The following is a 23360-nucleotide window of genomic DNA, read 5'->3' as shown; positions in this document are numbered from 1 at the left end:
TATACATATTATGCAAGTCAAAGAGGGATTATTGGGACCCAAAATTAAAAAGTTGCTTTTTGTTTGTTGTTTTGGGGTTTTGGAGGGAAAGACAGCATGTGTGTGGGCAGGATATGCTATAGTCTGAGAGCAACAGACATTAAAAGAATCACTGCTTTCCTTATATATATAGGCATTCAACAATGATGGATAAATGATGGATAATACAACTCTTCATCAATACTCGGCTTTGCTAGCCTTGGGCCTGAAAAGCCTCTCAGAAGAAAGCAGCATTAAGCTTTTTCTAGACCTGCAAACCTCTTCATTGTTGGCCAAATCAATAGCGGAATGTATACAACATAATGATGCTTGATTGCCATATCATGAACAAAATATGGATCTGCTATGATGCATCTGCTCTTCCAGTGCTATGTCCTTGCTATACTTGAGAGTGATGGATGGAAGAACAGGTTTGCAACTCCATATATGGCTTTTGGACTGGAGAAAAGAGAGTTCATCTTCTATCCTTACATGTCAACATTGAAGTGCATGCTTCACTAACTCATCCTCTAGAGCCTTCTTGTATTCCTCCTCAACTGCAGCAACGAGATCGGTTTCTTCATTGCTGCTCAAACCCCTCCGAAGAATGCCAAATGCCAACTCACAAGGAAAATGCCCCTGTGATTTCAAATCATAATACACTTCCATAGCTCTCCCTGAATTGCCCAACTGCAAATGAGCATCTATGACTTCTGTATAGAAGTGTATAACTGGCTGCAATCCTTCTTTTTTGGAGAGGGAGTATAACATGTCAACTTCCTCAATCAGCATATTTCGGGCTAATGTTTTAACAAGTTCCGTATACAGTCCATCATCTGGCTTGTACCAAATTTCTTTTCTGATAACCTCAAAAACCTGCCAACACAGGTCACAAAGTAAAAACTTTTACAGTACAATCTTCTAACAGCATTACTAATTACATGTTATACCATCATCCATATGCACAACAAGTTGAAAGAGTCAGAAAGACATATCCACATTTCTACTTACTAATCATCTTGTACACATGACATTGGCATTAAAGCATAGCTTAAAATGTCACCAAGCTCATCCCTATACATCAAAAACATGTTTCCTCCTAAAGCAGCAGCTGGCAATTTGGCAAAGCTAGTTCCATGAGGTACTTGTTTTCTTTCCTTTTCTGACACATCTATCTAGCACACTTCTAATCATAGACAATTAAAAGGTCTTCTAACAAATGAACCATATAATCTGTCTAATGTAAACCATGTTCACTAGCTTTGAACATAAGACCAAAAAGGATCTTGTTATAAAGTTGAGAAAGGCATGCTTCAAATCCTTGACGACATTAAGGAATGCTTCATGTGGCAATCTACTAAAATTGCTATAAATGAGCAAAACAAAATCTCACAAAAGGCAGAAAAGAGAATGGCAGTGGCAACCTGAACAACACGTACAAACTTTGGAACCTGGAGATTCTTACACATCTACACGATTAACAGACTGATGAAAATACAATGCATAAGGCTGATCTACTTCTAACAGCAGAGAATCTAGGGATCATGAAGAGATCCTGGTAAGATACTTTATACAATCAAAGAGAGTGAAAGGTGGCTGCTGTCCACAATCTCTCACTCAATTTAAGCCATGTACAATAAGCTTTGAGATGAAAATCCATCTAACTGGTGGCTGAAATCAGGCAAACTTGGATTGCATATGAGCTGATCCAACCTGCAATTGATTTGACTGCTTTCATGGCCCCTGCCACATCATTATCTGGTCTGACCAAGGTCCAAGTCCAAACTACAGCTGGTCCACCAGCAGCTTTGCAGCTGCAGCCACATCATCATCAGTCTGTGCCTGTCAGCAATCACCCTGATCATAATCCATTGTCTTGAGTCTAGAGGAAACATGAAACTTGGGCAACTGTTGCTGATATCCCCTACCATCTCATGTGCACATCTCCATGTGAGAGTGGGCAGCGGAAGCAAAGGAACACAAAGTGCAGAGGAGAGTAAAAAGAATAACACTCTGAACACAAATACAAGCTACAAACAATCAGCCCTTGCACGTGTGAGTGCCACGCCGTTGAGGGCACCAAGACTGATGGCAGATGATGATGATGATGATGATGATGATGATGATGATGATGATGTAGGTGTTAAAAGTGGGTGCAGCAATGGAAGCGTGAGACTCTACTGTAATAGACTGCACAACACGAGAGAAGAAAGAGGCTGCAAAGAAAGAGAGGAACACAAGAATGCTGCAAAGAGAGAACTGAAAGATATGCTCAAGAAATGGAATCCATAAACCATGAGGCAATCAAATACAACAGTGAGTCACTAGCTGTGTGGGCACTAGCACCAGCTCCCTCTCTCCAATAGGACCTGCAGATGTCAATGTGCTGATGTGATCAATGATTGAGGAGAAGGGGCCCTGGCTATAAATAGCCACAAACCTAGGAACAGTCGTCCAGCAAATAATAAAACAATAAAATAATAGCTGGTTGGCCAGATCAGGTCAGCCAGCAATAAATCCTCAATCAACCAGAAAACAAGCCCCAATAGCACATGCACAGACTCACTCGTGAGCTAACTAATCTGCTAACAGCAAGCAATGATGATATGACTCAGGCGAAAGATGTAAAGTAAGCAGCCAACAGGAACGTGAACAAGGAGTGAATAGAGAAGAGGGACACAAGGGAAATGCACTAGAATGGAAGAGAAATTTTGAACGAACACTGAATGATAAAAAGTTGCAACAGTCAGTCCCAACACACCATTTGAGTGTCTATATGGGCGGCCAACAAAGGTAGGAGGATGAGATAGAAAGAGACGGAGGGCTGGCTAAATTATCTGATGATGCAATGAGTGAGGGGGCTGCTATGAATAGACAACCACTGTCAAAAATGACCAACCAGCTGGCCGATCAAGTCAAAAATGATGTCAAGGACAAAAAATGGCCCAAGGTCACATCACTCATACTCAAAGTATCTACCCTGCTAATATGCTTGCCCAAAACATGAGGAACAAACTATCATAACTCCAAATGTCCTCATCTATAACTCAAACTTAGGTTCACAAGCAAGAGATGAACCTATATGACACACATGAGTCATGACTATTAACACCCCCTCTCACATCCTCGATGTGATGAAGGCCAAAGAAGATGGAATTGATTCAAGGGTGGCAAGAGGAGTTCTATTGCCAATGAGGTCCATCAATGATAAATGCTAGCCAAGGAGTAAGACCTCCTCTCCAAATGAAACCCCGATCCAACTAAAGCACATAGGCCAATGAGAGTGGGGAGACCTCAAATGGATCACCCCAAAGATGTCCAATCAAGAATGGTTGAGCCAAACCTCTAACCCAACTATAAGATAATAGCTAGGACCTATTAAAGGCATTGTAACAGAAAATCCGTAGTTGCATCTCTAAGATTGTTACCCTCTAAAAGGGATGCGGGGATACAAGGGAACCGCAAGAGGAGATGGTGGGGAATGCAAAAGAACTTATGGGATGGGGATGCACACCCCCTCTCCTACCAACTCATCGCAAGAATGGCTTTTGTTGAGAGTTCTCAATAAATACGGCCTACCCAATGAAGACAAGCCGAGTACCAAGTCTAGTAAGGCCATAAACTGAGAGGAAATGGCGTTAGAAAAATCATGTGCGTCTTGTGTTGTCATCTCTTGCCTATGAGCCTCAATCTCACTCAGATGAGGACATTAGAAGCTCTAATATTGTATTTATCTGTCGTTTTATGTGCTTCAAGCACTTTAGGTGCTAGAATGATAGAATGAAAGTACACTAGGTCTTAAGTAGGTTAGACCTATCCCAAACTCAACTAAAGCTAATTTAACTCTAGAACTAACTCTAGAAGTGACACAACTTATTAATGTAGTTATATTCACACTACAAACCAAATAACTAAAACATTGGGCACTGCCCATAGAATTGGCAAATTCTAACACCTCCTTGTAGTGCCAATGTGGTAGAAATATAGGAAAACCAATCACCAAAGGGTAGCAAGTTCAAGGACTTTTGAAAAGCCTCAAACTTCTCACGAGAAAGTGCTTTGATAAAAATGTATGCAACATTCTCTTGTGTAGGGACATACGTCAAACTAATCTCTCTTACATGGCGTCTCTCTCTGACATAATGTTAATGTACCTCAATGTGTTTCGTATAAGCATAAAACACAGGATTCTGTGCCACTGCAATAGCACTATGCCTGTCAAAAAGAATGGGTGTTCCTCCAAAGAAATCTGTAGATCAACCAACAATCTATGCAACCATATACATTCCATTCTTGCGGTAAAGACTGCCTTGTACTTAGCCTTGCAAGACGAGATAACCACTACAAGCTATTTCTTGCTTAGCAATGAAATGCATAAACGGCCCAGAAGGAAACAATGTCCACTAATAGACTACCTAGTGTCTGCATCACCAATCCAATTTGAATCACTATAAACTTGTAAGTGCACCTCTCTCTCTCTCTCTCTCTCTCTCTCTCTCTCTCTCTCTCGGAAATAATAATGCATGTAACTAAGTACCTTGCAAGTATCTGAAGATCCACTTGATAGCTTGCCAATGTATGGTCCATGGGCTGTGCATATATCTGCTTACTTGACATATTGCATACTAAATGTCAAGACGTGTGTTGCAAAGGTAAATAAGGCAATGTAAATTGCAACATCATATATCTCTTCACCATCATGCATAGACGGCTTTAAGCTTGACTCCATAGGAGTATACAAGGGTTTGCAATCTTGCATATTAAACCTATGAAACAACTTATCCAAATATTGTGACTGTGACATGATACCATGCTGATTTTGGGTGAACTAAATCCCCAAATAATAGTGTAGACAGCCATATTTGACATAACAGATGCACGTTTTAATTCAATCTTAAAATCTCCAAATTTTCCCTTCGTAGGTCTGGTGAGCAGCATGTCATCTACATAAAGAATGATAATTAACAAGTCCCCCCACTTCATTCTTAATGTATAGAGTGGGAGCAGTTGGGACTATTTTTGAATCCTTTGCTAGCCAAATAAGTATCAATTTTAGAGTACCATACACGAGGAGCCTGTTTGAGACCACAAAGAGCTTTACACAACTTACATACCATATACTCTTTCTCCTTAATCACGAACCTTGGAGGCTGTGATACATAAACATCCTCATGAAAATCCCCATTCAAAAATGTTGTCTTAATGTCCAACTGATGTACTTTCCAGCCATAATTTACAGCCATAGCAATCACACATCTCACCGTATACTCATACGGTGTCGTGCCACTACGCGGACACGGTGTGAAAAACTCTGGAATGCATCATCATCCAACTTTCTTGTTAATGTAGAGAGTCAATGTGATTTGAGTCATTAGTGCTAGTGTCCGTGGCATAGATTATCCAAGAATACTAGATTTTTGAATAATTTAAGCCTATTTTTTATATTATTTATTGTAAAAATCTAAAAAATGTAGAAAAGCTTCTAGATTATGATGGCATGCAAAAAGCAAGTTGCTTTTTCAGCCAGTGATGGGATCTTTCATAAAAAAGAGAGATTGGTGAAAACGCGCAGGTCGCGATCGCTATTAACAGGCTGAAAACTGCAATTTGAACTAAAAGAGGAAGAAGTGATCTGGGAGATCCCTGACCAAACAACCTGAAGTTTTATCCTCCTTCCGAAGCCAACGGAGCCATTAGATTTAGGTTCCAAGCAGCAGAGAAGGAGTTGTTATTTCTGATCCACGTTTTTGTTCTACGAGGAAGCTCCAAGAGATCTAATGCCTAGAGAGTGCTTCTGAGTAGTGCCAAACAAAGGATTTCAGGTTCCGTCCATACATATTGATTTGATTCATTGTGCTTTGTCATTATTGTGTTTACCTCTTGTGTATTCTTTATCTTCCCTTCCATCTCCTATCTCTGCTTCCTTCTACCTCTAATTCCCGATGGATTCAACCTTTCAACAAAAACCCCTCCGACATTGGTGAACCCGACGTAAAAGGTCGTCAGAAGAAGGAAAGACAAGATGGAAGAACCTTCGAACACAATCTCCAGTGATGTTTTGCAACAGTTGATGCAAAATATGAATATGCTTATGCAGATACAACAACTGCAACAGATGATGTAGGCTTTTGCTCAAACAAAAAGTGTTGTGATGAATGCTTTGCAAGCAATTGAGTGTGAGATGAAGCTATTTAATGGCAGCAATATATCTGCATATGTACATACATATACTCAAAAGATAGAATTCTTTGGAGTGGCTCAACTTGCATGGAGCCGGTATTTTGTTTGGATCACTCTACATGAACTGAAAGCGTGAATCACTAAATTATATATGTAAGATACTGATTGGGTAGCTTTCAAGAAGACACTTAGGGAAGAATTTTACATTGAAGATACTAGTTTAATTATGTACAAGACTTTTCAAGAGTGGGTTTTACAACCCAATAAAGGTCTTCTGGCTACAGAATTGTTAAGAGAATTTAAAACTTGATTTGAGAAGTTGGATCTTGCAGAACAACAAGCTTTTGCAAGTCAAAAAATTGAATTGTTTCTATAGGCAACTGATCTTGAGCTTCAAGAGAAGCTTGATGATTTGCTGGAGGATCAGACTACAGAGATAGGTCTAAAAACAAAGTGAGGACATGTCAAGGAAGTTGTTACTGCACTTGTAAAAAAACATAGAGGAAGAGAAAGATTGCATATCTCTAGCTTGCCCACTGTTACGAGCAAATCAGTTGATGTATCCAGTAAGCCACCTACTTCTGTGATTAACCCTATGACTGTACCTACTATTATTCCCTCTATTAGGGAAGATGTCTTAGATGAATTGGTCAAAGGCATGCGGGATCTTCAACTGAAGGTTGCAAAATTGGATGAAAAAGAACAAGAGGAAAGGGGACGGGCGGCAGCCCCTAAGCCAGGAAAAAGATGTATGTAGTGTGATAGTTTGCAGCATGAGAGAAAGGATTGTGCTGCCTATCAGGAGGCCTTGGCACGACAGCTCATCTTTTGGAAAGATGGCAAGATCCATGCACAAGAAACGGGATTGCCTCTTGCTTTGAATTTTGGAAAGAGAGATATGCAAAAGTTATTAGAAATGCTAATGTGGTGGTACATGCTTCTACTTTTGGTCTACAGTTGAATAGAATGCATGGCCAAGTGATGGTTGGTCCAAAGGCTGAAATATGGACACATACTTTACATGCAGCTGAAAAGAGAAAGGTTACTTATTGTGAAATGTCTCATGCAGAGCAAGGCATTCGTAACATAACTGGTTGAGAATCACCGGTAGATGCATATTCAATGGATGCATATTTAGCAAAAGGGCAAAACAGAGATGTACTTGTGGAAGAGAAACAGAAGAGAGATGAAGATAATACAAGGATATCTAAGGAAGTGACAAGAAGAAGTGTGGATTTGCCAAAAACTGCAAATCAGCCACCTTCCGAGCATGTTATGGAAGAGGTCAGTTAGGAGCAAAAACAAGATAGCAAGCAAGGGGGCAAATAGCTGAGATATAAACTGCAGTCTGATATTGAGATAACCACGAATGCCTTGGAAGATCCTGTACTGGAAGATTCAGCCACTGCACCTATAGATTTTCTTAATGCATCTGAAGAGGTTTGTGAAGATAATGTTTTACTTGATGCAGAAACTCAAATTGAGATCAATGACTTGTAGGATGCACATGATTTGCAAGATGATACAGTTATCGTTTCTAAAACAGTTCATGAGCTCAAGAATATGCATTTACAAGATGTTAAATGTAATGCTTTACAACTGAAAAATGTTTTGGATGCTTTGTCAAAGGCCTTGATTGACAATTCTAAGATGCTTTTAAGATATGGATTGTTTCACTATTTTCGGCGATTGTGAAAATATGTTGAATGCAAGTGAGGCTCAGTTTATGTTGGATGTGGAGCAAAAAGGTTATCAAAAGCAACTTTCCATGCAATGGACTTTGAAAGAGCAGACATGTTGCTATGTATTTGTTGATGGGTGCATTGATAGAATGTATATGGAGATTCAACAACTTCTGGAGTATAATATGCAACCAAGGTCTTATGACTCTAGAGGAGATACTAGGTATGGCTTAAGAGTTGTACAAATGCCGAGTATTTTGATCTATGATCCACGGGGATGCTTTCTTATATGTATGATAAGCGACAAGTTGACATTATGGATGTTTGACCTGGGTGGTGCATCAGTGGCACATACCGGAGGATGTGCAGGTTCAAAGGGGGTGGATGTCGTGCCACTATGCGGACACAGTGTGAAAAACTCTAAAATGCATCATCATCCGACTTTCTTATTAATGTAGAGAGTCAATGTGATCTGAGGCGTCCTGGAATTTTATCCCCCTTCCGAAGCCAACGAAGCCATTAAATTTGGGTTCCGAGCAGCAAAGAAGAAGCTGTTATTTTTTATCCACGTTTTTGTTTTACGAGGGAGCTCCAGGAGATCTAATGCTTGGAAAGTGCTTCTGAGTAGTACCAGATAAAGGATTCCAAGTTCTGTCAATACATATTGATTTGATTCATTGTGCTTTGTCATTATTGTGTTTATCTCTTGTGTATTCTTTATCTTCTCTTCCATCTCCTATCTCTATTTCCTTCTACCTCTGATCCCCAGTGGATTCGACCTTTCGATAACCCCTCCAACAACGGGATGTAAGAGCAAAAGTTTCCTCATAATCAATATCCTTCTTCTCTGCATAGCCTTTTGCTACTAATCGTGCTTTGTACTTATCAATAGTGCCATCAGCCTTGCATTTGAGTTTAAAAATCCATTTTGTGCCTATGGCCTTCTTAACAAGTGGTAAATCCACAAGATCCCATGTAGAGTTAGTGGCAATGGAATCTAACTCCTCCTGCTATATGACCTACATCCAATGTACATCTTGCTGAGCTTTGTCCAAGGAAGTAGGCTCATCATCATCCAACAATGAGCTCATAAACACATGCTCATCACAATCATCTACTTCCATTATATCAGCCAAATGTGCCCCTCCTGCATTATGTGTTGCATGCCTAGCAGCCCGTCTACTACATTGAGGTAATGGGGCATCCTTTTTACTCTCCTAGAGAGTTTGTAACAACCATCTCGAGACTGTTTTTGCTGCATTTACAGCAGCCTTTTCATGCTAAATTGCTACCTCCACTGCATGACGCAAACCCTCATCAATAGCCTGCTATTCAAGAGCATATGGAGAAGTAACAGCTTGTTGTAACAGGTTTGTCTTGCCATTTACAACATGCATGGACTCCAAAGAAAGCAGTAGAAGGCCTTTAAAAACATCACCAATATCATGTGTAGCTGGCATTTGAAACTCATGTGAAAATGTTACATTTTCAGCAAATATGACATCCCTACTCACAAACACCTTCGTGCATGGGTCATACAGGTAATAGCCTTCGCTTTTCGAACTGTAGCCAATAAAAATGCATTTTACAACCTTATCATCAAGCTTCCCACAAAGCTCTTTCGGAACATGTGAGTATGCTACACAACCAAACACCCGAAGGAGTCAACTATGGGTTTCACGCCATGCCAACCTTCAAATGGTGTGATCGTCTTCAAAGCTTTTATAGGTACCCGATTCAATACATGATTGGCATACTAAAGCCTTTTTAACCAAAATTTATAAGGCAACCCCTTTCTTTTCAACATACAAGTCATTTCCATGAGAGTGGAATTCTTCATTTCAGCAACTCCATTTTGCTGAGGAGTTATTCTAACAGTGGCTTGATACGTAATGCCGCAATCCAACAAATATGTCTCAAATTCCAGAGACATGTACTCCCCCCCTTCTATCTGTGCGAAGTGTTTGCACTTTTGAACCAATTTCAGTCTCAAGCTTTGCCACAAGATGTTTAAAACGCATAAATACATTAGATTTAGCCTTCAGTCCATACACCCATGTATACCTCGAGTAGTCATCAATAAATGTAACAAAGTAAAGACGACCCCCAAGTGCACGTGTCCTCATGGGACCACAAATATCAAAGTGAATAAGTTGCATTTTTCGAACAGCACGCACTGCACCATCCTTTTAAAAGGCAAACATGTGCATCTTGCCCAAAACACATCCCTCACATGCTTGAGGAGGTAAAGTCTCCACTGGAGGCAATGCATCTACCATATGACACCTTTGAAGGGTCATTAAACTCCCAAAGCTTATATGTCCATAACTCCATGCCAAAGCTCCACATTCTGCATAGCGAGCGTAAGGTTAGTGATTGCAGAGCATCATGAGACTGTCGATCATAAGTGTCTAACAAGAATAAACCCTTGTACAAGATGTCGGACAACTTGAGTGCATAGTTCATCTCTCTATCTCTGACAATACATTTGTCATTCTCAAAGATGACTTGAAAGCCATACTTATTGAAGGCAAAAATAGACAAGTAGTTCTTTGTAATGTTAGGCACAAACAATACATCTAGAAGTAAGAAGTTTGAACCATCTGCAACAACAATAGCGACTGTCCCAATGCCACAAACATCATAGCTATTGTTGTTCATGCAAGTGACATGATTCCCAGCAAGGGTTGAATGCAAACAAGTAAACAAACACTTCCTTAAAGTAATGTGCTTTGAAGCACCACTATCAAAATACCATGTTTGTTGCGTTTTGGCAACAATAAATGCTGAATCAACCATAGAAGAATCATAAATGCATGTGAGAAATGAATAATGCTCCTCTACCAAGTTAGCTAAAGCATCAATATCTACTGATTTGTTGGATGATACCTCTTGGACAGCCAAACCAAAGTCTTTCTTCTTCTTCTTGGCCAATCTCTTTCGGCACTCATCAATATAGTCACCAAGCTTCTTACAATAATGACATTTTTCCTTCTTTTTAAACTTATATGAGACTTGGACCAAGGGCTGTCCAGTATCACCCTTTTACTAACTTTGTGCATTTTGCGTAGCTTTACCCTTGCCTTTAAACTTAGAAAGAATAGCCACATCACCTGAACACAATGCAACATTCTTCCAAGTTTGCTCCTCTTGCAACCAGAGACCTTCCAACTCCACATAAGGGACTGCTACCTCTCCCCCCCAATGGCAACATCAAAAAGATGTGAAAATCAAGATATGACTCTAAAAGAGAGTTCAAGGTGATGTTCACCAATTCAACATCCTGAATAATCTAATCAACATTGAGCAACTACTCACACAAATCCTATATATGGGTAAGATGATCCATCATACTATCACCCTCATCCATGTTTACATTTGCCAACTCTCTACGAAGGTAGGAGATCTTGGCCTGATTGCGGGCAGCAAACATACGCTCAAGTATGTCCCATGCTGATTTTGAGGTCTTGCAAGCATAGTAACAAGGGAACGCCGTTCCACCCCCTTGGAAACGTGGGAACGCGTTCCACACCAAAAAAATGCCAAATGGGGGAACACTGCGTGGAAACGCCTGAGAAGGGGGAACGGCCGGGGGGACATAGGGGAACGTGGGGGAACGTGGAGGGGAACTTGGGGAACGCTAGCGGGAACGCCTGTGAAGGGGGAACGGCTGGGGGAACGTGGGGGAACGTGAAAGGGAACGTGGATGCTACCGTTCCCCAAAGGGGAACATTAAAAAAGTGGCAGGTACTATTGCGACTGCCGAAAGTGACCACAAGGTGTACAGATTGTGGCGATTGGCGTGCAAACTATCGGGCTGTCGGGAGCAAGGCGTTGTTTGCTACGACTCGTGTGCATTCGTTTCAACCTCTAGGTAAGAGAAAATTGCCTGCTCGACTGCAGTCTCCTCTCTCTCTCTCTCTCTCTCTCTCTCTCTCTCTCTCTCTCTCTCTCTCCAAAATAATTACAGTTATCTCTCCCCCTCCCATTTCAGAATAATTACAGCTCTCTCTCTCTCTCTCTCTCTCTCTCTCTCTCTATCTTAGCTTTGTTTTTACAGCTCTCTCTCTCTCTCTCTCTCTCTCTCTCTCTCTCTCAAAACAAGCTTAGAGCCTCAGATTTTTCTGTTTACAGCTATCAGCCTTTTCTTTTACTAATTACAGCTCTCTCTCTCTCTCTCTCTCTCTCTCTCTCTCCCCGTTGTCTGATCGACCAGACACGAGTGAAGAAACAGAGATTGTACTGTTGCTTTGTGGATTTCCGCAAAGCCTTTGACACGGTTCCGAGAGAGAGGCTTTTCAGACGCCTACTTGATCTGGGGGTGGATGATGACATGATGTGGGGTATTTATGCACTATATGAGCGGGTTACTGGCAGAGTCAGATGTCCGGGAGGTATATCAGATCCCCTTGTGAGCACCATTGGTGTGAAGCAAGGATGCCCACTCTCACCGACTCTATTTGGGCTATACATTGATGAGATAGCAGAGTTTATTCAACAGCGAGCCGGTGGAGGTATAGATCTCAGTGGAGCCACAGTTCATATCTTACTATATGCAGATGACATTGTGTTGGTCTCAGACTCAGCTCAGGGATTACAGCAGCATTTATTAGCATTGGATGATTTTTGCATACAGAGAGGCATGACAGTGAACCTTGGTAAAACCAAGGTTCTTATATTCCATACATCAGCTCAGATACGTAGACAAAGTATTTTCATGGCAGCAGGAGGGAGTATTGAGGTCACTGGATCATATGTATATTTGGGAGTCACCTTTACAGCAGCTTCAAGGACTTTCTCGATGACACAGGCAGCTCGTGACCGCCTCACTAGAGGATACTCAGCATTGGCTCTTATGGAGCGACAGTGTCATCAGGCACATTTCCAGGAGCCCCGCACCAAGGGGTGGCTCTTTGATACTCTAGTCACTCCAGCACTGATGTATGGAGCAGCTATATGGGGGCCAGGCCTTGCCGATTATGTATGGACATTGATGGAGAGACCTCAGGTGATCATGATATCTAGATTGATTCGCAGCAAGGCCTCAGTCCCACATGACATTGTGCGAGCAGAGCTTGCCACACCGCCCATGCTAGTCGAGGCATTATTTCAGACAATCTGCTTCCTACACAGATTTCAGGATATGGACAGAGATCGCATTGCATATAGAGCATATATGGCATCTCAGGAGATGGCTCGAGCGGGGGATACCACATCATGGTATGCACAGACTAGAGCTTGGTTTGACAGACATGGGCTGGACATTGATAGACTCCCACCTCTTCTATATGATACTCAGGCTCCCACTTACACCCTCTCTCTCTCTGAGAGGAACAGAGTCATCAGACAGGAGATATGGCATATTTATATACAGAGGACATGGGTCAGCCCTGCACAGCCACTGCCATCGAAGATGGCACATTATTATACACAGTTCTTGAGGATATCAGAGCAGGGATTCATAGAGATTCCGAGATATATGCAGATCTATATGCCACATCGATTGAGAGTTCTTATTGGACAGCTCAAGGTATCATCACATCAGCTTATGATTGAGAGTGGCAGAGCCAGTGGCATCCCGCGAGAGGAGAGGATATGCCCCCTTTGCAGATCAGAGGTGGAGAGTGAGGAGCATTTTGTTCTCAGATGCCCGGCATACTCAGAGTTGAGATCTAGATACACATTGAGCAGCTCACTTCAGGGATATATGACTGATATGGATCAGAGATCATTTGGCCGTTTTCTGGGAGAGGCATGGCACATCAGAGAGCAGAGACCACAGCGGGTCCCAGTCAGAGAGGGGCCCACCCAGACGACTATTACACAGTTCTTTCAGACAGACAGAGTGAGAGCTACTGTACCAGCCTCCAGCCAGACCTCCGAGCTCACACTACAGCAGGCTGAGGATCAGCGTACCTGACGCTGCACGAGGATCCGTGGGTTTCGGACCCCACAGCCACACCGACAGGAGATCCGGAGGATTCTTGATCTACATCGACAGCAGACTGAGATCCGACGACACTCGACACATTGGATCTCAGATCTTCAGTTTGCTCTTTCTCCACCGCCGATGTACCACATCCTGCATCCAGGAGGGATCACCTGCTATTAGCGACTTCGACGACTGCTACTACATCCCAGGATAGTATATCTCCCTGCATCTGTTACATATACACATCGCACCACTTTATCACAGCCGACAGTTGTTCCCCTATCACAGCCGACATTTGTTCCCCTTTTGTAGCCATTATCTGGAGTACCAGAGCTACATACGCACATACACATACACGACACTTATCACACTCACAGCACCGTATTTTCAGTTTCCAGGTTTTAGCTTTTCATTCAGCACTTTTATTTTGGATAGCTGGACCTCATCAGTTGTATCACAGTTTGTCTCATAGGCCAGTTTTGGTCTTTAGAAGACGTTAATATAACTTTCTTTCTTTTCTTTCTTTCTCTCTCTCTCTCTAAAACAGCTCTGTTTTCACAGTAGTCTCTCTCTTAAAACAAGCTAAGTCTCATGGAGGGTCGACTAATGCTTTTGATTCCTAAATTTGTAGAAGTCCTGGCTTCCTCGGGATCAAAGCGTTCGGGCAATAAGCGATCTCAGCCTAGTTGGTGGGACGAGGTTGAGAAAGTGGACCATTATGCATCAAAGGGAGGTGCAAAGAAATGGAAATGCAAAAGGTGTGAGCAACTGAAAACAGGAGAATCCAATCGTGTGAAGCAACACTTATGTCATATTGACATCAGAGCCCAAATAAATTTCTGCCCAAATACCACACTCGAAATGCGAAGGCAGCTCTTGGCAAAGTACCCAAGTGAAGAAGACAAAGCATGTGCAAGGAAAAAGCAAGCAATTGATGCATCTTTTTTTCATGGACAAGCTGATGATATAGTCATGGGTGATGGAACCATGCATGGGGGACTTGGAACTTTTGCATCCTCACAATCCCATCATGAAAAACGCAGCAAGCAAAAAACCTTGAAAACAGCTTGGGATCCTCGTAAAAAGGACAGGGTGGATGTAGCTGTGGCAAGGTTTTTCTACCATGATCATGTTGCATTCAATGTTATAAGATCACCCTATTTCCTTGAGATGGTCCAAGAGATTGCCAAGTATGGACCAACCTATAAGCCTCCACCATATGAGACACTGCGTACCACTTTGTTGCAAAAGGAAAAGGATGCAATTGAATGTGCTTTGGCAACTGTGCAAGAATGTTGGGTAAGGATTGGTGTCTCTCTGATAGCAAATGGGTGGAGTAATACTCAAAAACGGTCCATCCATGGAATGGTTGCTTATTCCCGAGGAAAGATGCAATTTATTTCCTCACATGATGCCTCAAGTATAGGAAAAAGTGCAGATCAGCTTGTGGAGGAATGAGCGGAAGGTGTTGAAAAAGTTGGGGAAGAAAATGTAATCCAGTTTATTGCTAATGGTGAGGCAACAAATAGGGCAACATGTATGAGACTTGAGGAGAGATATCCGCACATCACATTCAGCCCATGCTTTGCTCATTGTTTGAGCAATTTGTTGAAAGACATTGGGTAGCTTGTCATGGATTGATCCCTTCATCCAAAAGGGCAAGGATATAATCAATTTCATCCAAAGCCATCAGTTCATTCTTAGTGAGTTCTACAGGAGATCACCTAAAAAAGATCTCTTAAAGTACTCTGAGAAGCGCTTTGGCTATAACTTTCTTATGACAAAGAGACTTGAGAAGGTAAGCTTACCCCTTAAGCAATTGGTGGTAAGTAATGAGTGGATGGGATGGGCTACTTCTAGATCAAGGGCTGGTATAGTAGTGGAGAGCATCATACAAGATCATGCATTTTGGAATGAATTAAAAAGCATCAATATTGTCATGAAGCCAATCATGCGCTTGATGCGAATTGTAGATGGCCGAGTGCCATGCATTGGAAAGGTCTACGAGGGGGCAGATCGCATGATTGAGAAGCTAGGACAGCTTGGTTTGGATGATGCAAAGTATCAAGAAGTCTCAGATTTATGTGAGGCAAGATGGAATGCTTATCATTCACCTATGCATGCAGCAGCATATGTATTAGATCCAAAGTTCCAAGGGTGTGGTCAAGAGAAGGATGAAGAAGTAATGCAGGATTGAGACATAGTGCTTTCTAGGTTGGTTCCCATTGATACTAAGAGAAGATTGGTAAAAGATCAACTTGGTTTTCATAGAAACAAGTTAGGAAGGTTTAGGTCAGCTGATGCACAAATAGATCGGTGGGGCTGCCTTGTGGTGGAAAGATTATGGGACACGTACACCTGAGCTTCAAACATTGGCAGTGCAGATTTTGTCTCAAGGTGCAAGCTCCTCTCCCCTTGAGCAACTATGGAGTGTACTTGGGCATGTTGCATCTAAAAAGCAGAATAGATTTGGGACAAAACAAGTGAATGACTTGATATTTGTCAATGCAAACTTGCCCTTGCTTGCAGATGTGGCTTCCCTCAAGGCAGAAAAGTTTATAGCTCTTGATGAAGAAGAGTCCTCTGCTGATGAGGATGGGGAGACACCTATGCCTACACATATGGCCGATGATCAAGATGCTTTGGAACTTGCAAATGCTGATTTTGATGATGATATGGCTTTCTTAGACAATGTGGATGATAGTCTTTTGGATAGTCTTCATGCTAGTGGCACCCATGTATGATCCAATGGTTACTTTGAGAGACTTTCAATTTTCAAGTTGCCATATTTTGTCAACTATACTTGTTACTTGATGCTTCTTGACTCTTATATGTAGTATAATCCTAGATTATCATCTATTTTGGATCTTATAAGTTATGTGCCATTTCAATGTAACCATCCTTTCATCTATGAAAAAGACTATCATGTTTTGCAAATTGTGCATGTGTTTTTCAAAGAGCTTTTATGAAATATATAAATGAATAGTTTAAAATATATAAATCATATATATAGTACAAGTCGTTCCCCTTATGTTTCCGTTCCCCTTGGGGCTTCGTTCTCGTTCCCTTGGGACCCCGCATTCCCGTTCCCGTTCCCGTTCCCGTTCCCGTTCCATTGCTACTATGCTTGCAAGACTAAATGTGCAGAATAATAGCCATTTTCACTGACAATGCTATCAAAGAAAGTGCCTGAACATCCTTTGAATCCCATTTCCTCTAATCCTCTATAGGAGGGGGAGAAGAAGTAGCAATAGTAGCAGCACTAGCAACCTGTCCTCAAGCATGACACTGAGGTGTCTAAGGTGCAAAACCTCCTAGTCACTGCAAGTCACCAATAACATAGTCTCTCTCTTTCGGAAATTTGTGCCACATGGCATACATGTAACAATTTTCCCGTTTAAACTTTTTGGTCTAAAATTCTCCATGATCGGTGCAAAATTTAACCTCGGCACAGACCAGAGAATTAATCCTCGTGCAAAACGAAGATAATGACGCGAACAGATTGTGGGGTCCAAAAAAAGTAACTCTCCAAATTTTAGGGATGGTGACCCCTGCATTCCTCAAGTTGCTCTGAGCAACTTTTATCATTGTAACCACATCAAAAAGTGTAATGTGGCTCAGTTATGGTGACTTTTATTCCATGAGCATTCTCACATGTGCATCTTTTGTCTTGGCCAGGCTCATTGTCCTGCACCATCTCCAGTGGCTAAGCACACAGTCCCAAACCACTAGTATTCTATTCTTCAGTGCCTATTCAATATGGAATAGGTCCTAAGGCTCAGACAATACCATTAGTCCAATTTGTCCCAATGGCTGCCTCTTCTGGCCATGCAAAGATCCCAGCTTATTCCAAGAGAACTCTGGGGGGTAAGAAGCAACAGCAACAAAAGAAAAGAAAAATCAAATATTTATATAATTAAATAAGAAAAGCAACTGTAAAAAGTATCACCACCTGGTGACAGTGGCTAATCCACATAGTATCTAAGACAAAGGGGTGGGGATAGTATCGATCTCCTCCCTAATGGGCTCATCAAACCCTCTGAGATGCACATACCAAGGGTATTTGAAAGGAGAATAACAATCTCATCATAGTCAGGTACATACAAGGGAGTTTCTACACACCAACTATGGGTTAATTTATGCCATGGTGGACAAGGATCCCACAACATTGCAACGTTATATTTTCGTAAAGCCATGGAGCAAGAACTTGAAACCATTAAGCAGAATAGTGCATGGAAGCTAGTGCCTTGACCAACCAAACAAAAGGTGATTGAAGTAAAGTAAGTCTTTAAGACTAAATATCATAGTGGTGGTACTTTGGACAAACACAAGGCCTAGTTGATAGCCATAGGATTTGTTCACAAACCCAATGTTGATCTTGACGCCACTTTTGCCCCTATCATACGAACGGCCACTATTCATACGCTTCTTGCAATTGCTAGCCATAGCAAATAGTCAATCTACCAATTGGATATAAAGTTCACGTTTATCAATGGAGACTTGAAGAAGGAAACCCATGTTGAGCAACTTTTTGGCTTTTCTAGGTCACCTGGACAAGTGCTCTCTATGGCTTTATGCAAGCAACTCAAACTTGAAAGGACAATATCAATATCTTTCTTAGTGAAAGTTCAAAGATCAAGGCCATAGTGTCCCAAAATGGCATTTTGGACCCTAGAGCTATTTCTAATACGTTTTTGAAACTTTGAAGTGCATTTCAAGATCAATAGTATTTGTTTTTTTTTTCTTGGATTTTTTTTTGGGGGTTGGGGGGGTGAGAGGCATTTTGTGAAAAAGTTTTTGTTTAGGGGAAGGAGAGCTTGAGAGGTCTTGAGTAGACATGCAATGTGTTTTAGTTCTCAACTTTCAATTCTAGCCTTCCAAAAACACTTTTATTGCATGTGTTTGCATACCTATCTCACTTCACTACAGTCATTTATAGTAAGAGAATGATAGTAGTCACACAAAGATTTGCATGACTAAGAAGATAATACTAACTCTCAACTCTTGCCACCAATCTACAAGCTCATGAAGGCTTGGAGATCGTAAAATTTGAGAGTCACCTTAACCATAGATGAAACCAGCCTTCCTTCCATGAATGGGTGGTAAATCCCTAATTACAACTTAATTACGACAACAAATAATTAATGCAAATCTGAAAATACAAATTTACCTACTAATCTTGGACAATGCACACCCGATTGGCCCCAAAATTGGCACCCCTTTCGGTATTTCTTTAGCTTTATTAAAGAAAAGTTGATTTACAATGGGGTTCTCCCAATCCCCTTCACAATCCAAACTCCCCTTGCTGTCCAAAGTGACCAACAAGTCTTCAATCTGATTTGCCCCTTGATTCGGGCACATAATTGGCCTTCACCCACTTCATAGACGATGGAAATGCCCCAAATTCAATGGCTGGCTAGTCCTCCACCTAAATCCAAGTCTTGGAGCTTCCAATTTTTGGCATGCTTTCCGAGACTACTACTAAACCCAAATTTCTGCTGTAAATTAGGGTTTACAACACAGAAATTTGCAATTTCTCGGTCTCCAAGAGTCCAAATGCTGAGATCTTCGGAGCAAGGCTATGAAATGGTTGGAAAATGAGAGAGAAAGCTATAGAGAGAGAAAATTCAAAGTTTGGTCGCAAAGAATCACTAAAAATCAATCAAATGCGGCTATTCCCCTACCACAACAGCTTGTAGACGCAAAGAACTGAAAAAAATCATTCATTTACTATCGTTGCCCTATCTCAGCAGCCTGTAGATGCCATCACCTACTGTTGATTGGACTTCTCCAACCCTTGGCTGCCTCAAAAGGTCCTCCAATGGCTGCAAATCAAACCAGTAGCATCTCCTCCCTCTCTTGTAGACTAAATACACTAAAAATGCCTCTCTCCAACCTCTAAAGACATTTTTTGATCTTACATGGGCATTTTCGACAAGTAGCAACCTTCCCAAATGATTTTTCCAACATTTGTCATAATTAAATATTAATTTTTAATATTTAAATACTAAAAATAAAAATTAATCTAATAATTATTTCGATGCCCTGAAAAATAATCTGACTGGCCAATAATTAAATTGGCTAGGCAACTTCCATTCCCAAGTATCTCTGCGCCATCTTTGACCATCAAATTAACATTAGGTACCATTAAATGCCACTTCTCTAGTGTCACCAACTGACACTTATGGCCAAATGAATGACCTAGGCCAACAATTGACACCAGATACCACCAAGTACCTGTGCAACATAACTTATAGCAACTTTTACCTTTGACATCCCATGATTTCCTCAGGTCTCGGGCTTGTAATTTACTCTAATCCTAGTTGCACCTCACATGTGCAACATTTACTTAACCATGTGATTAAAAATTAATCCACATGTTAAGTGAGATTTCAAAAATACATGTCCTCATGACAATAGATGAGCAATCATTCTCAAATCTACTGTAATTTCTCATCATTTCCAACAAATCTCAACGGCACAGTTCTCAAGACAATTGAAAACTTTCATTTTTGCAAAAATTCAAAATTGTACCTAGAAATTAGAGCCGAGAAATATCAAAATTTGTCAAGGGAGAAGATATGAGTAATAAATTAGAGAAAATTCTCTAACTTTCCTACAATAAAATGCTTGCACGGCAATTGCCTTGCTATTCCAACCTTAGAAAGTACTATAGATCAAGTCACTTTGTTGTCCTTGATGGCTCAACTTCTCTCTCAACCAACCCCTCAATTCTCTACCTTCAAATCTGCCCCACACAACCTAGAATGAAATAGAAACAGCCCAACATGAAAGATGTGCTTGCATGTAACCCAAAAGTAATCTGAACTTGACATTTTGCCAATTTCCATTTTCATTGAGACATCCACATGCAAATTCAAGCTACATAGTCCTTTTAGTCTTGCCCTTATAAGATTAACATTAAATGGTGCTCAACCTTAATTTTAAATTGAAAATTCATAACGTCTTTGAAATTGAAAGTATTGAAACTTTCCACAAACCTGAGTCTGGGATATTTTAAATCATTTAAATCTCTAATCTCCATGACATCAAAGGTCATTTTCAAAAGGAAATTCAATGTCCTTGCTGAAGATCTAACCTAGCTACCCCACCAATATCTACCCCCCACAACTTCTATCAATGTCCACATAGCCAAAGCTAGGATTTCTTGTAAGCAGCCATGTGTGTCTTGTGCGGTCATCTCTGACTTGTGAGCCTCACTCTAAGTCAAACAAGATCCATTCACCTTTCCTATATAACATCTACAGTCTTTTCCCATGTCTTTTAAGTAAATGGTGTCTATAGTTTTGTATGTGTTTGTGTATGTATATGTATGTATAGTTGATTGATAATGATCCCTCGAGGTATTCATCATTTGTGTTTTTTCCTCTCTTCATATTGGTTATCATTGTGCACTACATGGCTTGTCTTGTCAATCACGTTGATTTTCACAATCATCAATAAGCAATTGGTCAATTTGGAATGCATTTGTCTATACAAGTGAGTAGATTGAAATGACGATGGACAATAGAGAGATTTTCCAAGTGATAAGTGAGAGTCAATAGTCCAAATGGCAATTGATCTCCCCCCTCCATCTTCATGTACTCAAGATCTCCCTCTTGCTCATTCTAGTGACGCTCTTGTGGGAGGTGCCAATCATGCTTCATCTCCATGCTGCCCTGATCTCCCCTCCCCTTCACCCTCTTGCTTGGTCACATCCCCATTTTATGGCTCCCCATCTTATTCCTCTCCCCCTCTTCCACAACACTATCACCCTTGTCGTACTGCAGCAACCTTCACTGCCATCCCTTATACTCAAACCTCCTTTCCTTCCCTCTCTTGGCCACCATCACCACCGCTGCTGCTCCCCTTACCTTCCCCCTTCTTGTTTTGCCACATATAAAACTATAGAAACAATTTACTTGAAAGACATCGGACAAGACATAGAGATGGTAAATAGGGAAGGTAATGGATGACCTTAAGGGCAAGTTCACATTCATTCTGCCGTTGGAGCTCCTTGAAGACAGCGAGCATGTCAGGCTTGATGAGGCGAGCCACTTTGGTTTGAAAGACGGAGAAGGTGCGCATGGCGTCGCCCTTGCATCTCTTGAGCTCTCGTACGGCACGCACAGCCTCGTTGGAGAGGATCCTTCCTTTCCACAGAGGCCCCCGGGGCTTACCAGGGTTTCTGGAGCTGCAGACGACCTGGGAGCTGTAGTGGCGCCTGCTGCTGCAAGGGCTTGTGGCGATGGTTGGCGGCAGGCAGAGTTCGCCCGCCCCGCACAGCCTGCAAAGACCAGGGGAGAGGTTGCCTGTGAGCTTGCTGTCCGGCGCTAAGGCCGACAGGCTTGTACTCCGTTGCTGATGAGACAACATGATCTGAATTGGCTGTCTCCCTTTCTATTCATGCCTTGGCACATCGTGAAAATATCTCATCTCATCGCATTAATAATAAAGTACCTTGTTTCCAATCTATCAAACCCTCTTAGAATACACTCCACACGATCAACGAGTTATCTTACTATTATAGTAGCGTTCCTTGCGCGCGCAAGGAATGCTATCCCTACCGCGAAGCGAGGTGCGAGGGAAGTCACTTCCCTATCGCACAGTGGGTAATGCTATCACAAAAACATCACATGTTTTACCCTCCTCTACTCACAATCCCTCTATCTCTCATCCCATTTACACCTCCCTCCTTTGTATCCACACTCACTCACTCACTCTCAACCGCTCTCTCTCTCTCTCTCTCTCTCTCTCTCTCTCTCTCTCTCTTTTTCTCTCTCTTACACACATATATAAAAGGCCAAATATGCATTGGCATCAAGGAGTACATAGACTCATATATACATGCAATGACCATGCACCAAACTTATAAACTTGTATCTATACTTGCTCTGCACAACAATTAGAAACAACTTGTATCCTTGGATGCTACAATGAGAAATAATATTCCTACGGTGAAACGAACCACAAACGAAAGATGTATGAACCACACCACAAATTTAAGTTTGTCCAAGCATTGCATGCAAACTCTCAGTATTAATAACCCACATAGGTGAAGCAAAGCCCGAAACCAAAGTTTCTTCTAGAGACTGCACCAATAACCTTGCACCACAATTTCAAGTATCAACAAACCACAAAGTGTCACTCCTTGATTGTGCCTATGCATCTATATTCAAATGTTACAAAAAAAATTATAGTTCCCATAGGGTCTAACCAAAATGAAGCTTTCTTTTCTTTAAGAAATAACTGGAAAATTTTTCACTCTCCATATAGCATGGCTAGGCGAAGCAAGTCCGATCGCCACTCTTCGTCTTGTTGATGGTACAGGGGACATAATAGTATTTCCTCTCTTTCTTGCACCTAAAATTTTAGAAGTCCACAACGTTAATGTAAGCATATCTAACAACCAACAAATACTACTTAACATTAAAACAACAATACCTGGCCTAACATCCGCAAACCACTCGGTAGGCTTTATCATAGCTTGATGCAGGGTCACAAAACAATCAAGGTCCTTAGAGTCATACATCGCCCACTCTCTTGGT

General features: G+C 41.4%; 1 protein-coding gene and 1 pseudogene across 1 annotated transcript; one reads left to right on the top strand and one right to left on the bottom strand.

Moving 5' to 3' along the window:
* On the bottom strand, nucleotides 1–22249 carry LOC148009126 (protein THYLAKOID ASSEMBLY 8-like, chloroplastic). Its single transcript, XM_087673779.1, has 2 exons — nucleotides 21790–22249; nucleotides 1–894 (listed from the first exon to the last, which is right to left on the bottom strand). Exons 1-2 carry the CDS (start codon nucleotides 22186–22188, stop codon nucleotides 514–516), a joined length of 780 nt encoding a protein of 259 aa, XP_087529905.1. The 5' UTR covers nucleotides 22189–22249; the 3' UTR covers nucleotides 1–513.
* LOC148009127 (uncharacterized) lies at nucleotides 14308–16620 on the top strand (annotated as a pseudogene).
* Nucleotides 22250–23360: the final 1111 nt, after the last annotated feature.

This window comes from Lygodium microphyllum, unplaced genomic scaffold (assembly GCF_053477565.2).
Source record: "Lygodium microphyllum isolate KBCC unplaced genomic scaffold, Lygodium_microphyllum_v1.1.10 scaffold_38, whole genome shotgun sequence".
Classification (NCBI taxonomy): Eukaryota; Viridiplantae; Streptophyta; class Polypodiopsida; order Schizaeales; family Lygodiaceae; genus Lygodium; species Lygodium microphyllum.
Note: the sequence above shows the minus strand (reverse complement) of the source record. Positions and strands in the feature narration are given on the sequence as shown.

What these genes read in the sequence shown, in the direction of transcription:
- LOC148009126 (XM_087673779.1), bottom strand. Translation starts at nt 22,188, where the DNA reads ATGTTGTCTCATCAGCAACGGAGTACAAGCCTGTCGGCCTTAGCGCCG. An exon ending in AATGTGAACTTGCCCTTAAG is followed by an intron (nt 895 to 21,789) that starts GTCATCCATTAC and finishes CTGTGTTGGCAG; the next exon opens with GTTTTTGAGGTTATCAGAAA.